This window comes from Leucoraja erinacea, chromosome 9 (genome assembly GCF_028641065.1).
Source record: "Leucoraja erinacea ecotype New England chromosome 9, Leri_hhj_1, whole genome shotgun sequence".
Lineage (NCBI taxonomy): Eukaryota > Metazoa > Chordata > Chondrichthyes > Rajiformes > Rajidae > Leucoraja > Leucoraja erinaceus.
Window position 1 is genome coordinate 1,745,637 of NC_073385.1, and position 15,886 is coordinate 1,761,522.

Below are 15,886 nucleotides of genomic sequence, written 5' to 3' on the forward strand. Positions count from 1 at the left end.
TCTGAAAATGTTTAGTTGTGATTTGCGCTAAAGATTATGAAATCAAAGTGTCTGAAAGAGAAACCAAGCCGGTCTAATTTCCCATTGCAATAAAAGCAGGCTGGTGTCCGCAGCTGGCCTGCTTGTCGGCAGAGAATGATCATTTAATATAATGAACTGGCCATCCCTTGTTTCAGTGATCAATCTATTTCAAACTAGTCATCTCGGTTGTGAACTTTGGGTGGGAAGGGCTAAAAACCATGAGATAAATGCTATTATAAATAGAGATACTCCTCAAGTTATAAATGCCAACACACCACCTCCCTTCCCCCCCCCCCCCCCCAGCTCTTGCCCATGCCGACTATAATGCCTACATCAAATGCCATTTGCCTGCATGAGGCTCATATTTCTCTAAGCCTTTCCAAAGTATCTGTCCAAATGCGTTTTGAACGTTGCAATTGTATCCGCTTCGACAGTTCCTCTGTCAATTTATTCCAGATAGTCACCCAGTGTGAAAATAAAGTACCTATCAGATCTCCTTTAAAGTTCTCCCCTCCCATCTTAAACGATGCCATCCAGTTCTAGACGACACTGCGTTGGTGGTGGGGGTGAAGGGGAGGGGGAAAGGGGGGTGGTGGAGGGGCATGGGGAGGGGAAAAGGGGGGAGGGGGGGAAGGAAGGGGGGATGGCAAGGAGGGGGGGGGGGGGTAGGGGCGAGGAAGACACAGACTAGCTTTCCAGTGTCAAAAAGCATTGGTGGTAAATTAACTTCTTTGTCCAGGCCATTGTGAGTGGAACTGAGTTACATATGAAAAGGGAAATTTAGAGACAAGATATCGCAGGCCATTCCTGTGCACATTTGAGGCAGAAATCTGCTTTATTTAATGAGAAATGAAATGGACTGTGTCATGAAAGGACTAAGCAAGACACAGAAACTATCTTTGATATTTTAGAATTCGCAATAATTACAATTGCAATTCTGCCACTAGCATAAAGCATGCAGTGCTTTGCGAATTCTAAAATATCAAAGATAGTTTCTGTGTCTTGCTTAGTCCTTTCATGATGCAGTCCATTTCATTTCATTTCCTTATTTGAGCCAAACACCACAATTTGATTTTGGAAAATTAGATTCTGATTGTTTGATTTAAGGATTAAAATAACAATACAACCTTTATTTTGGCCAAATATGTTATTAACATTCTCTGAAAATGTAGTTGAATGAATTAATGAGAACTTTTGGATCAGAGTGAACATGCAGGATTGAGTTTATAAATCAAATTGATTTTTTTGTTTATTTTGTTCCTGATTATCAAGAGTGCACCTTGTAAAAACACCTAATCCTAGTTACTGCTCTGTAAATGGCTGTTCTCAAGTACAATACCACCTGCATTGTTTAGGGTAATTATATTGCTTTTTATTTGAAAGCCATATAGCAGAAACTTTACATGGAGGTGGCATGTAGAACATGTCATTATATTTATTTGCTCCTTTTTAACCAGATAGCACATAGGATGCAATAATTAAGTAATTTTGATTCCATTCCAAATGTGCATATCAAAAAGTTACTGGTGTATATTCATAACATAATTGATTTTATTCTTTTGGGGTTGGATCCTATGTGCTCTTTTGATCTGGTATTTTATTATGTTGTCTGTAGTGTCATTTTAATGTAATGTGCTGTTCTTTGTGTCCTTGTTGTTTCTTTTTTTTCTTTGTTCCAAAACAGCATTTTGTCCCGCATAGGGAGGAAGGACAACCAGGATGGCTCCAATTTGACAGTGCCCATGACTATGTGTCTTTTTCCTGTGCCATTCCCACTCACCCCATCCCTAAGACCACAAGTCAGTTCCATCAACCCTACTGTTACTCGCTCCCTCCTTTACAGCGTCCTCCGTGATGCTCCCTCTGAGCGTATTCAGCAAAGTCGTGATGCACAGCTTTCAGAATACCCTTCATTGGACTATCAAGGACTCTATGTGACACTGGTGACTCTACTTGACCTGGTTCCTTTGCTACAACATGGTCAACATGGTAAGCATGGCGGTCAAACTGCCTCTTGTGAAAATAGAAGTGTGCGTTTCCATTATTTTGGTATTTTGCAGCATCTTGTACAGACTTATTTGGAACACATCACAGATAGACACCGGGATTACATTGATACTAAACAGCTGAGCAGAAAGGCACTTTCTAGCTTCGCTCTCTCCTTCTCTTTCTCATCATCCACTTCAACTTGACAGATAACAGATGTCAAGGAGCAATTTCTTACAACCAGCTTCAGGAAAAGCTTATGGTTAGGAAATTTGACTTCTTTCACTGACCTGATTCTGGGCCTATAGCATTGCATTATTTTCCTTAAATTTGATCTGAAATGATCTAAAAAGTCACCAAGTTAAGAGACAATAAAATTAGCCCAGTCATGCATCCAAAGTCAGTGAAAATAAGTATTAAAAAGGAAAGTGTGTACTACACAGGGCACACGACCTTGAACTCTGAAAGCTTCTGCTCGGCTGCATTTTTCGTTGAGGCCCAGGGAACAAAATTATTGTCAGAGCAATCACTTTGTGCATGCCATGATGACTTTTAATGTATGCACTTGTCAAACGTGCTGGTGTTGTGCACAGGAAGCAAGAGATATTTAATCAGTGGGAAGTCTAAGTTCATTGGTTGCTGCAGATTGGTTTATCGGATGGCTGAAATATAAATGACAACTGATTGTCACAGAATGACAGCAAAGTGACTGCTGCTAGGATACTGACCATGGACCTGCTGGGTACCAGCTGGTTATAACAGGATCCCTACTTGTGCTGTATCACAGAACCTGATGCCTGCAAAGTGATGTACGTGCAATCAATGTCATGTTCCTGCTTGACACTATCAAGAGAAGGAAATGTGTGATGTTATCACACCACAGGAAGTATCTGTGGCCTCCCTCCCATCAGTGGATAGGAAACCATGTTGCAAGTATTTTTTCATCCTCATCCTACTCTTCCTCCTATTCTACTGAGAGTTTATCCTGCTCTACATACTCATTCTAAAGAAGGGTCCCGCCTGATATGTCACCTATCCATGTCCCCCAGAGATGCTGCCTGACCTGCAGAGTAACTCCAGCACTTTGCGTTTTGCTACATGATCAATACTCATTCTCGCCATTTTGCTACACTTGAAGGGCCACGTTTGGGAGTAACATAGAAACATAGAAATTAGGTGCAGGAGTAGGCCATTCGGCCCTTCGAGCCTGCACCGCCATTCAATATGATCATGGCTGATCATCCAACTCAGTATCCCGTACCTGCCTTCTCTCCATACCCCTCGATCCCCTTAGCCACAAGGGCCACATCTAACTCCCTCTTAAATATAGCCAATGAACTGGCCTCAACTACCCTCTGTGGCAGAGAGTTCCAGAGATTCACCACTCTCTGTGTGAAAAAAGTTCTTCTCATCTCGGTTTTAAAGGATTTCTCCCTTATCCTTAAGCTGTGACCCCTTGTCCTGGACTTCCCCAACATCGGGAAACAATCTTCCTGCATCTAGCCTGTCCAACCCCTTAAAAATGTTGTAAGTTTCTATAAGATCCCCTCTCAATCTCCTAAATTCTAGAGAGTATAAACCAAGTCTATCCAGTCTTTCTTCATAAGACAGTCCCGACATCCCAGGAATCAGTCTGGTGAACCGTCTCTGCACTCCCTCTATGGCAATAATGTCCTTCCTCAGATTTGGAGACCAAAACTGTATGCAATACTCCAGGTGTGGTCTCACCAAGACCCTGTACAACTGCAGTAGAACCTCCCTGCTCCTATACTCAAATCCTTTTGCAATGAAAGCTAACATACCATTCGCTTTCTTTACTGCCTGCTGCACCTGCATGCCTACCTTCAATGACTGGTGTACCATGACACCCAGGTCTCGCTGCATCTCCCCCTTTCCCAATCGGCCACCATTTAGATAATAGTCTGCTTTCCCGTTTTTTGCCACCAAAATGGATAACCTCACATTTATCCACATTATACTGCATCTGCCAAACATTTGCCCACTCACCCAGCCTATCCAAGTCACCTTGCAGTCTCCTAGCATCCTCCTCACAGCTAACACTGCCCCCCAGCTTAGTGTCATCCGCAAACTTGGAGATATTGCCTTCAATTCCCTCATCCAGATCATTAATATATATTGTAAATAGCTGGGGTCCCAGCACTGAGCCTTGCGGTACCCCACTAGTCACTGCCTGCCATTGTGAAAAGGACCCGTTTACTCCTACTCTTTGCTTCCTGTTTGCCAGCCAGTTCTCTATCCACATCAATACTGAACCCCCAATGCCTTGTGCTTTAAGTTTGTATACTAATCTCTTATGTGGGACCTTGTCGAAAGCCTTCTGGAAGTCCAGATACACCACATCCACTGGTTCTCCCCTATCCACGCTACTAGATACATCCTCGAAAAATTCTATAAGATTCGTCAGACATGATTTACCTTTCGTAAATCCATGCTGACTTTGTCCAATGATTTCACCACTTTCCAAATGTGCTGCTATCCCATCTTTAATAACTGACTCTAGCAGTTTCCCCACTACCGATGTTAGACTAACTGGTCTGTAATTCCCCATTTTCTCTCTCCCTCCCTTCTTAAATAGTGGGTTACGTTTGCTACCCGCCAATCTTCAGGAACTACTCCAGAATCTAAAGAGTTTTGAAAGATTATTACTAATGCATCCACTATTTCTGGAGCTACTTCCTTAAGTACTCTGGGATGCAGCCTATCTGGCCCTGGGGATTTATCGGCCTTTAATCTATTCAATTTACCCAACACCACTTCCCGGCTAACCTGGATTTTACTCAATTCCTCCAACTCCTTTGACCAATGGTCCCCTCCTATTTCCGGCAAATTATTTATGTCTTCCTTAGTGAAGACGGAACCAAAGTAATTATTCAATTGGTCCGCCATATCCTTGTTCCCCATGATCAACTCACCCGTTTCTGACTGCAAGGGACCTACATTTGTTTTAACTAATCTCTTTCTTTTCACATATCTATAAAAACGTTTGCAGTCAGTTTTTATGTTCCCTGCCAGTTTTCTTTCATAATCTATTTTCCCTTTCCTAATTAAGCCTTTTGTCCTCCTCTGCTGGTCTTTGAATTTCTCCCAGTCCTCCGGTATGCTGCTTTTTCTGGCTAATTTGTACGCATCATCCTTCGCTTTGATACTATCCCTGATTTCCCTTGTTATCCACGGATGTACTACCTTCCCTCATTTATTCTTTTGCCAAACTGGTATGAACAATTTTTGTAGTTCTTCCATGCAGTCTTTAAATGTCTTCCATTGCATATCCACCGTCAACCCTTTTAGAATTAATTGCCAGTCAATCTTGACCAATTCACGTCTCATACCCTCAAAGTTACCTTTCTTTAAGTTCAGAACCATTGTTTCTGAATTTACAATGTCACTCTCCATCCTTATGAAGAACTCAACCATATTATGGTCAATCTTGCCCATGGGGCCACGTACAACAAGACTGCGAACTAACCCTTCTTCATTACTCAATACCCAGTCTAAAATAGCCTGCTCTCTCGTTGGTTCCTCTACATGTTGGTTCAGAAAACTATCCCGCATACATTCCAAGAAATCCTCTTCCTCAGCACCCCTGCCAATTTGATTCACCCAATCTATATGTAGATTGAAGACACCCATTATAACTGTTTTGCCTTTGTCGCACGCATTTCTAATTTCCTGTTTGATACCATCTCCAACTTCACTACTACTGTTAGGTGGCCTGTACACAACACCCACCAGCGTTTTCTGCCCCTTAGTGTTTCGCAGCTCTACCCATATCGATTCCACATCCTCCAAACTAATGTTCTTCCTTTCCATTGCGTTAATCTCCTCTCTAATCAGCAACGCTACCCCACCTCCTTTTCCTTTCTGTCTATCCCTCCTGAATATTGAATATCCCTGGATGTTCAGCTCCCAGCCTTGGTCACCCTGGAGCCATGTCTCCGTGATCCCAACTATATCATAGTCATTAATAGCTACCTGCACATTCAACTCATCCACCTTATTACGAATGCTCCTTGCATTGAGACACAAAGCCTTCAGGCTTGTTTTTACAACACTCTTACCCCTTATACAATTATGTTGAAAAGTGGCCCTTTTTGATTTTTGCCCTGGTTTTGTCTGCCTGCCACTTTTACTTTTCACCTTGCTACCTATTGCTTCTACCCTCATTTTACACCCCTGTGTCTCTACGCTCACACATTTAAGAAACCCTTTCCCTTTAACTCCATCCTCCACTGTCCCATTCAACACCCCACCCCCCTTATTCAGTTTAAAGCCACCCGTGTAGCAGTGGCAAACCTGCCTGCCAGAATGCTGGTCCCATACCTGTTAAGATGCAATCCGTCCCTTTTGTACAGTTCCCCCTTACCCCAAAACAGATCCCAGTGATCTAAGAATCTAAATCCCTGCCCCGTGCACCAGTTCCTCAGCCACACGTTCAGGTCCCGTATCTCCCTGTTCCTGCTCTCGCCAGCACGGGGAACTGGAAGCAAACCGGAGATAACAACCCTGGAGGTCCTGCTTTTCAGCATTTTTCCGAGCTCTCTAAAGTCACGCTGCAGAATATTCATCCCCTTCTTTCCGACATCGTTTGTGCCGACATGCACTACCACTTCCGGATGTTCACCTTCGCCCTTGAGGATTTTCTGCACTCTGTCCGTGACATCCTGGATCCTGGCACCGGGAAGGCAGCACACCATCCTCGCATCCCGTCTGTTGCCGCAGAAACCCCTGTCCATACCTCTCACAATGGAGTCTCCCACTACAATGGCGTTGCCTGCCTTAGGCCTTTTTGGTTTTGGCTCAACAGCCCTATTCGCATTGCAAGCCAGTCCGCCGCTCAGTGTAAACACGTCTTCTGTCCCGACAGCTTCTATGTGGGTGAACCTGTTCACAAAAGGTACACCACCCGGAGACGTTGGCATTCCATGCTTCCCTCCCTTTCTCACTGTCTCCCACCTTCACTCTTCCAGTACCTTAGGTGTAACAATCGTACTGTAGGACTTGTCGAGGAACGACTCGGTTTCTCGGACGAACCGGAGGTCATCCACTTGCTTCTCCAGTTCCCCAACACGGCCCTTCAGGAGCTCTACCTGGATGCACTTCTCGCATTTGTAGCAGCCAGAGGCACCAGCGGTGTCCTTGACCTCCCACATACTGCAAGCATCGCACTGAATCAGCTTGCCTGACATCTCCTTCTTTCGTCTCCCTCTCAAGCGTATTGCGTGGTCTCCTCTCCTCAGCCTCCTCGTCGAAGACTCTCGAGCCAAAGACTCACACTTTACTCACAGGGCACTTCCCTCACAAGGGCACTCCCCACTGCCGCTCCCCAAGAGCAGTCTTGCTTAAATTGACTGATAAATTGCCTGATTTACCAATTTACAAACCAAATTCCTCAGTTTTCAACTGTTTTCCCGGCACTGACTCGCTTCTCTCCTCCCACTTGGGCTAGAGCCAATCAGTCGTATCTCTTGCTAATCTCCTGCTGCTGTTGCTCCCAAATCTACAGCAGTTCTGAGTAAAGTCTGCCTGTCCTTGGCCTCTACTTTTCAACTGTTTTCACCCCTCTGACTCACTTCTCTCCTCCCACTTGGGCAGAGCCAATCAGTCATATCTCTTGTTAATCTCCTGCTGCTGTTGCTCCCAAATCTACAGCAGTTCACTCGAATATTGAACTAAAATAAACCAAATTCATCAATTTAACTTCCTGCATGGAATTTTAAAATTGTTCATGGGATGTGAATGTTTCCGGCATTATTGTCCTTCATTAATTGAAAAGACAAAAGTCAACATAAGGATTGTAGCTAGTTAGATTACTGAGCTAGATAAATTCTTAGGACAATCCTGAAATTTAATGAATGTTATTACTGAAGACCGTTTGTCATCAGTAACCTAAAGCTACATCATCTGCACACATTTCAAGAAGTGCTAATTGTGAAAAAGAATTTGTGTTTATCTATTTACATTTTCTCACATAAATTGCATTAGAGCAAATTTTATTCTGTATCTAATATTCTCGTAACTTGTGAATTCGGTAAGGGCGAACTTCCATAACCCAAGCGGTTGTAACTAGGGGTCATCTGTCTCAAGACCAGCCTGTTTAAAAATCCCAGATTCATTCCAGCAAAAAGTTAAATTCCCCTAGATTCACACTCGCGTTTCTAGACCAAACTCTGTCCAATAAATTTACCAGTGTGTAACTACAGCACTTATTCCAAGTAAAGAACAATATTTCCATACTTCCAATGTTAATGTCCTTCAATAAATTCTTCTATTATTTGGTATACCATTTGTTGTCTGCTTTCCATGTTACTTGTATACACTTCTGCAAAATCACATTTTGATTGTGAAATATTTGGAGTTTGCAGCACTACCAATTGAATAAACAAAAGTATTAAAATAATTAATCAAATTGAAATCCTGTTTCAGGTCTGTTTTAATTTCTGGAAAGGTACTGTTTGTAAGGATTTCATTGCACTTACCATTCTTTCTTTCTTTTAAACAGACTTAGGACAGTCCATATTTTATACTACAACGTGCTTGCTGCCATTTCTCAGTGATGACATCCTGAGTACTTTACCCTACACAATGATTTCCACTTTGGCAACATTCCCTCCATTTCTTCACAAGGATATTATCGAATATCTGAGCACTTCTTTCCTTCCAATGGTTATATGTAAGTTAATTTTAGCATAGCTGAGATGTCCACTTGCAAATGTTATTCTATCTCTTTCTCCTTTTGTCCTTTTTTCGGTGTACGTGTGATTTTCTTGGTTTTAGCACTTTTGCTTGTGTCAGTTGCATAAGTGAAATGCTTAGATTCATTAGAAATGTTTTTCTTTCTTTTCAGTGTTATGAATGAAATTTCTGCTGTACTACTGATTTGTGTTGCTGGCTTTCTTAACTAATTAGCTGATCTTCCATTGCATAAGCAGCAAATGGGAATAGAAATCCAGGTTTTGAATAAGGGAACAGATAGCGACCTTGGCAGAGAGAATGGATTAGATTCAATAGAATGTTGCCTGGGTTTCAACAACTAAGTTACAGAGAAAGGTTGAATAAGTTAGGTCTTTATTCTCTGGAGCGCAGAAGGTTAAGGGGGGACTTGATAGAGGTCTTTAAAATGATGAGAGGGATAGACAGAGTTGATGTGGACAAGCTTTTCCCTTTGAGAATAGGGAAGATTCAAACAAGAGGACATGACTTCAGAATTAAGGGATAGAAGTTTAGGGGTAACACGAGGGGGAACTTCTTTACTCAAAGAGTGGTAGCGGTGTGGAATGAGCTTCCAGTGGAAGTGGTGGAGGCAGGTTCGTTGGTATCATTTAAAAATAAATTGGATAGGCTTATGGATGAGAAGGGAATGGAGGGTTATGGTATGAGTGCAGGCAGGTGGGACTAAGGGAAAAAAAGTTGTTCGGCACGGACTTGTAGGGCCGAGATGGCCTGTTTCCGTGCTGTAATTGTTATATGGTTATATGGTTATATGGTTAATGCTGGGCTGAAGTGGAATAAGAAAATTAGCTTGTGGTCTGGAAATGGACAACGAAAAAGAAAAGAAAAAAGATTTATTTAGCAATGATTGAATCATATGTCAGCAGGGAAAAAATAATTTCCAAATGAGATTTATTGTAAAATTCTAGATTTGTAAACATAAGAGGCGTAAAAATACAAGTGGAATAATCTCTCTGAGAAAATTAAAAATGTCATGAAAATATACTTAAATGCTCTGATGAGCATCAAGAACAACATCCAAAACCGTTAGTACCTCATTCATTGCATTTGTTGCCATATTACTCTTTTCCACCTCCATTCCCAATGACTGGGTTTCCATTCATAAAGATTGCTTAGTTAGCCTGTACAATGTTATGGGGATGGGTCCAGTGTCCAGTGGCAAAATTGTGGCAGGGCCTCATTTATGGTTATTGTTAGGTGTTTGAGCTGTAGTGGTACAAACCTGGGTATTCAATTTCAGGTATGACTACATCATTTGAAGGGGGTCAGCTGAAAGGAGGGGCTAGAGCTGTCGGGTAATTAAGCTGTGGAGTTCAGGGAACTATTCGAATTATGAGTAAGTGGAGATCATCTAGGCCAAGATGTTGTGAGATATTGGCTGGGACTGTAAAATGAGATTAGCAATTATGTTTACAACAAAAACTCACATTACACAAAAACTTTTCAACTAAAACTTTGTACCAAATGCTTTGTCTAGTGGGTTCATCTAAACGAGAAGGCGTACCACCGTATGTGAATTATTCGGCATCATCAATGCTGATGATTGCTATGCAGTACACAACTAATCCAGGTAGGTGTAAAACAATGTATGACGTCCTAAGGAGCTAGTTGGGATTTGGTATGGTGAATATTAAAATAAATTTGAATGGGGTATTTGCGGTGGCACAGCGGTAGTGTTGCTGCCTTTCAGCAAATGCAACGCCGGAGACCCGGGTTTGATCCCGACCTCGGGCGCTGTCTGTACGGTGTTTGTATTTTCTCCCCGTGTCCTGCGCGGGTTTTCTCCGAGATCTTCGGTTTCCTCCCACACTCCAAAGACGTGCAGGTTTGTAGGTTAATTGGCTTGGTAAATGAAAAATTGTCCCTAGTGAGTGTAGGATAGTGTTAATGTGTGGGGATCGCTGGTCGGCGCGGACCCGGTGGGTCGAAGGGCATGTTTCCGCGCTATTTCTCTAAACTAAACTAAAAAAATAAAGAAAAAGTTTACTAATGTTAATATATATTTCAAAATTATATTTCCCTTTTAGAATTTTTAATCTAATGCCATTGATTGGCTATTCAAAATATGTGAACTGTGTCTCAAAGTACCTGCAGTATAGTCACCGGAGCCTTTTGGCTGTAACATTTTACCTAATAAAATCACTTAATCAATATTTAATAATATATATTCAAAATAGCTTATCATAAACTGTGATTGCTGTGCTTTGATGCACAGTCCAAAAGATAAATTTCCATTTATTTTTCCTCTTTTCATGTGTGATATGGAAAAGTTACTATCATTTTTTTCATTTACAGTTTAATGTGCATTTTGTCACCCAGCTGTGAAACTGTATTAGATTGGGATTAGCATTCGCAGACTGAAAACTATTCTTGGATATTCACCCTTTGTACATTCCAGGTTACCTTCTAAAAAAGGATTGATATATAGAGAGGATCAAAACTTGAAATGCTACTGTAACTATTATAATTACAGTATTAATTGTACAGTATTAAATACAGTATAATTACACTATTATAATTGGGTGTTTATGCGTGCTATTTTCGTGATATTTATTTTAGTTGTTTATCCTTTAATATTTTACCTTGTATGTATCGTTAGCTTTTTAGAAATGTTTGAATGGTGCACTGACTGGCTGACATTTTTAAATTTCGTTGTACATGGTTCATGTTACAATGACAATAAAGAAACTATTCTATTCTATTCTACCTTTTATTTTTATCTATCTCCAGTTATTACTCCAGCACCAAACTCTGATTAAAAAATTAATATTTGAAAATTAAGAGCTGACCTCCACCTGTCTGGGCTATAAACTCTTGAATCCCTCAGCTTCCCTCAGAGTTTCCACTTCTCTTTCCTCGTGGTAATTCCCTAAGTTACTCTTATAACATTTTCTTCTTTGACCAATTTTGTTCACGACATTTTGAGACATATCTTGCCACGACTTTGTATATTAAAATGTTTTCAATACACACCATTATCAATTGCTGACAAAGCCTGATGATGCCCTCACAACAACCTCTGAATCCATCGGTTTTTCTTGAAGATCGAGGTGGACAGCAGGATCTTCAGTCCTACATGGCATGTTTAAAAATTAAATATGTTGATGCTATGTCTATTGACATTTTAATTTAGTATTTCATTCCGTAATTTCTTTACACAAAGTGATCAGTATAGTCTGAAGAAGGGTCCCGACCCAAAATGTCATCCATCCTTGTACTCCAGATATGGTGTCTGACCTGCTGAGTTACTCCAACACTTAATGTCTACCTTTAACTTGTAGTCGCTCAGTTGGTGTGGACATGACTAATAGAGACAGAGAGTGATACAGTGTAGAAACAGGCCCTTCAGCCCAACTTGCCCATACTGGCCAACAATGTCCCAGCTACACTAGTCCCACTTGCCTGCGCTTGGTCCATATCCCTCCAAACCTGTCCTGTCCATGTACCTGTCTAACTGTTTCTTAAACTATGGGATGGTCCCAGCCTCAACTACCTCTTCTGGCAGTTTGTTCCATATACCCACCACCCTTTGTGTGAAAAAGTTACCCCTCGGATTGCTATTAAATCTTTTCACATTCACCTTGAACCTATGTCCCCTGGTCCTCGATTCCCCTACTCTGGGAAAGAGACTCTGAGCATCTACCCGATCTATTCCTCTCCTGATTTTGTACACCTCTATAAGATCTCCCTTCATCCTTCTGTGCTCCATTGAAAATGGACCAAGCCTACTCAACCTCTCCCTATAGTTCACACCCTCTAGTCCAGGCAACATCCTCATAAATCTTTTCTGAACCCTCTCAAGCTTGACAACATTTTTCCTATAACATGGTGCCCAGAACGGAACACAATATTCTATGTGCGGTCTCACCAACGTCTTATACAATTGCAACATGACTTCCCAACTTCTATACTCAATACTCTGCTGATGAAGGCCAAAGTGCCAAAAGCCTTTTAGACCACCTTATGCACCTGTGACTCGACCTTTAAGGAACCATGCACCTGAACTCCTAGATCCCTCTGCTCTACAACACTACCCAGAGGCTTACCATTTACTGTGTAGGTTCTGCCCTTGTTCGACGTCCCAAAATGCAACAACTCACACCTCAAATAACAAATGAGCAAAGACTTTTGCGCCAAATTGAATAGATACAGTGAACATTGCATCATATTGCTCCTTGAATAAATTTCATAATTCTAAATATAGACAAATTAAACTTTGTTGTGAATAGTTTAATAGTTTAGTTCAATGAAATTGTCACTCGACTATAGATTAAATGTTGATTTTAATGATGTACTTAAAATATGTTTAATAGTGTACCATTGTCAGCTATTGGAAAGTCTTATGAAGTACAAGCAAGAAGTCTGGAAAGTAAGTATTGCTACAAGAAGCAGAATATCAATATTGGAATGCATGGCAGTAATGTGTGTGGCAAGTGATGAAAAAATTCCAAGTAACAATTGGATACAAAATGTGCTCACTGGAATATTATAGAAGCTGTTTAACTTGGAGTGATGTCACCCATGGCTCAGTTGATAGCACTCACACCTCTGAGTCAAGAGGGTGAGCCTTTAAGCTGCTGTCCAGAAAGCTGAATAAATAAAATCCAGGTTGGGACTCCTTTATTAAGTGAGTGTTATATTGTCAGAGGTGCCATCTTTCAGATTCAATATTAAACATAGATTCGTTCAGCAAGTCAATACCTTGAAAAATTATTGATCATATATCATAGTGAAACAGGTCCTTCGGCCCAACGCATGCATGGGCCATGGACCATAATGCCCCCCTCTAGTCCCATTTGCCTCTGTTTACCTTATACCTCTAAACATTTCCTATCCACTGGTGTATTACTAGTGACTTGATGTGTAACTTAATGAAGATCATTAAAAGTACACTGGAAAAAGACCTCGCACAATATCTTTGTCTGCTTCATTGCTGACGTACACCCAGATATAAAGTTCACAATGGGAATGTTCACTGATTCTACTCCATTCGTATTTACAAAGTCACATTATGCTTGCATATAACAGGATTCGGACAGCATTCAGGTTTGGGCAAATTAAACACAAGAAAATTCCACACCAACTTGACTTGGAAATGTTTTGGTAATACTTCAAAGTTGCAGGAGCACAATACTGGAATTCTTCCACCTAACAGCACCAGGAGAAGACCTTCAGTATGCAAACTGTTTCAATTTGTAATCACTTGGAGGGGTAGTTAATTATGGAAATAAATGATCACCCTGCTGTGATGCTAACATTCCAGTGAAGTGTTAAGAAACGTTTTATTATTTTTAATTAATGGTAATTTGTTTATGTCAGTCAGAATTTTATGTCAGGAAATCTAATATTGCAGTTGAAATCTGCTGCTGGCAAAATGCCCATCTTTCCTTCAATGTTTATTTCTTTGTTGATGCTCGGCGGAACAAATAATAGGCTTCTGCATTCACTTGTACCACAGCTGATTGAATAGAATGCTGGCTGTTGCTAAGGGAAGAGGAAATAAGTTCAGATGATATTCTGCACATAATATTAACAGCAACACCATTAAAATTCACCAGAAAAATCTCCATTTTGAACAGTAAATAGCTTTATTTCAGCAAAATAATAAGCAATTTTAATCAATTGAGCGAAACCATAATATAGATTATATCTATTTAAAACCTGTTTTAATGAGAAGAACAGCTAGGGCTGGTGACCCAGTAGTTTCTCTCTGATTGAATGTCAATACTATTACTATAAGCTGTAAAATCAGGAATATGAAAGGTTACCTTAGGCCATTTTGCCTCTTTCACAACCAGCTGACATTTCTAATCCTAGTTCCCTTTTCTCTCAATTTCCTTCATTTGTCTAACTAATTTTTAAATGTTTATAACTGAAATTCTGTCATTTGCTCTACGTGGTTATTTAAGCTCTCCTTTGTGTGGGGAAATTTTGCCTAAACCCTCCTATCCCTTCTAGTTTTACATCTTATTCACAATTAATTCTTCCTAATTATTGCTTCACATTCTAATGTGAAATAACTTAGCAGCTGCTGCTCCCTTCTCAATCTCATTTTATAATTTGGAGCAGAACTAGTAACTTTCCCTGCAATCTTTTATGCTGTACCATACAGCCCTGATTCCATTGTATCCCTTATTATTGTGGCGAGTCTCTGTTGCATCCAGCATTAATCTTGCTGTGTAGCTAAAATCTGATATGTAGCTCTAATAGTACATTTAAATTAATGAAAACTCTGATTGAAAAACCCAGTTGTCTGTTTGTTTATACGCTGCTGATCCATCTGGGTCACAGGCAATTCAATGCTCTGCGTTGGTTGTAGCTAGCTCTTAAGTGTTGCTGTTTCAGAAAACCCAGCCATCTGATTCTGCTGATGTTAGCCTCTCTGTGAAGGCTGCAAGCAGTTGAAATACTCTGTTTTTGCTGTAAATATGTCCAAGTACTTTGTAAAATTCAATTGATCATAACGCCATTCTTGTCTTGTTATATTATTATATTATTTAATTCATGAATACTGACAATTGTAACCTGGACAGTTATTATGTGGGAGCTAAATTAATATGAGTAGACTGTTATCTCGGTGTGTCAGCAATTACTGCCATTCAAATTATGTGCAACTTAGTCAAGAGTCAAGAGTGTTTTATTGTCATATGTCCCAGATAGAACAATGACATTTTAGTTCTTTCAAATATGCTAGATTTGCAGGGCTACTTGGGGGTAATTCTTTTTATCAGCTTGCTTGTTTTTATGAGAATATCTAAATAGATCAGATTATAAATCTACTCTAATTATGTTTATTTTATGAGTCTCAGCAAACCATCTCTTCAAAGGCCTATAGAGAGCTCCATGGCAAATTAATCACTTGCATTCATAAATATTCAGTTTATAAAATATTCTTGTGGTGACTGCACCAAATGGTAATGTGTTCATTGATGGTTTTAAATTTCGTTGTACATGGTTCATGTTACAATGACAATAAATAAACTATTCTATTATAGATGTGGCTATGAGCTATTTCAAATTTTATCACAAAATAAATGTGATTATAAGGATTGAAATTTTAAGAATGGATTCAACTCATTGCTAATAAAGAGATTCCAGTCTTCTGGAGAACACTGGTAGCATGACTTTC

General features: G+C 40.4%; 1 protein-coding gene across 1 annotated transcript in view; it reads left to right on the forward strand.

Annotated features, from left to right (window-relative positions):
- The first annotated feature begins 1,678 nt into the window (after positions 1-1,678).
- Positions 1,679-15,886, forward strand: part of LOC129699966 (protein unc-79 homolog) — a 162,591-nt gene continuing 148,383 nt past the window's right edge. Inside the window, 4 exon segments of the mRNA XM_055640079.1 lie at positions 1,679-2,010; positions 8,528-8,698; positions 10,235-10,327; positions 13,071-13,126. Of these exon segments, the coding sequence (XP_055496054.1) occupies positions 1,764-2,010; positions 8,528-8,698; positions 10,235-10,327; positions 13,071-13,126 (567 nt within the window). The 5' untranslated portion in view covers positions 1,679-1,763.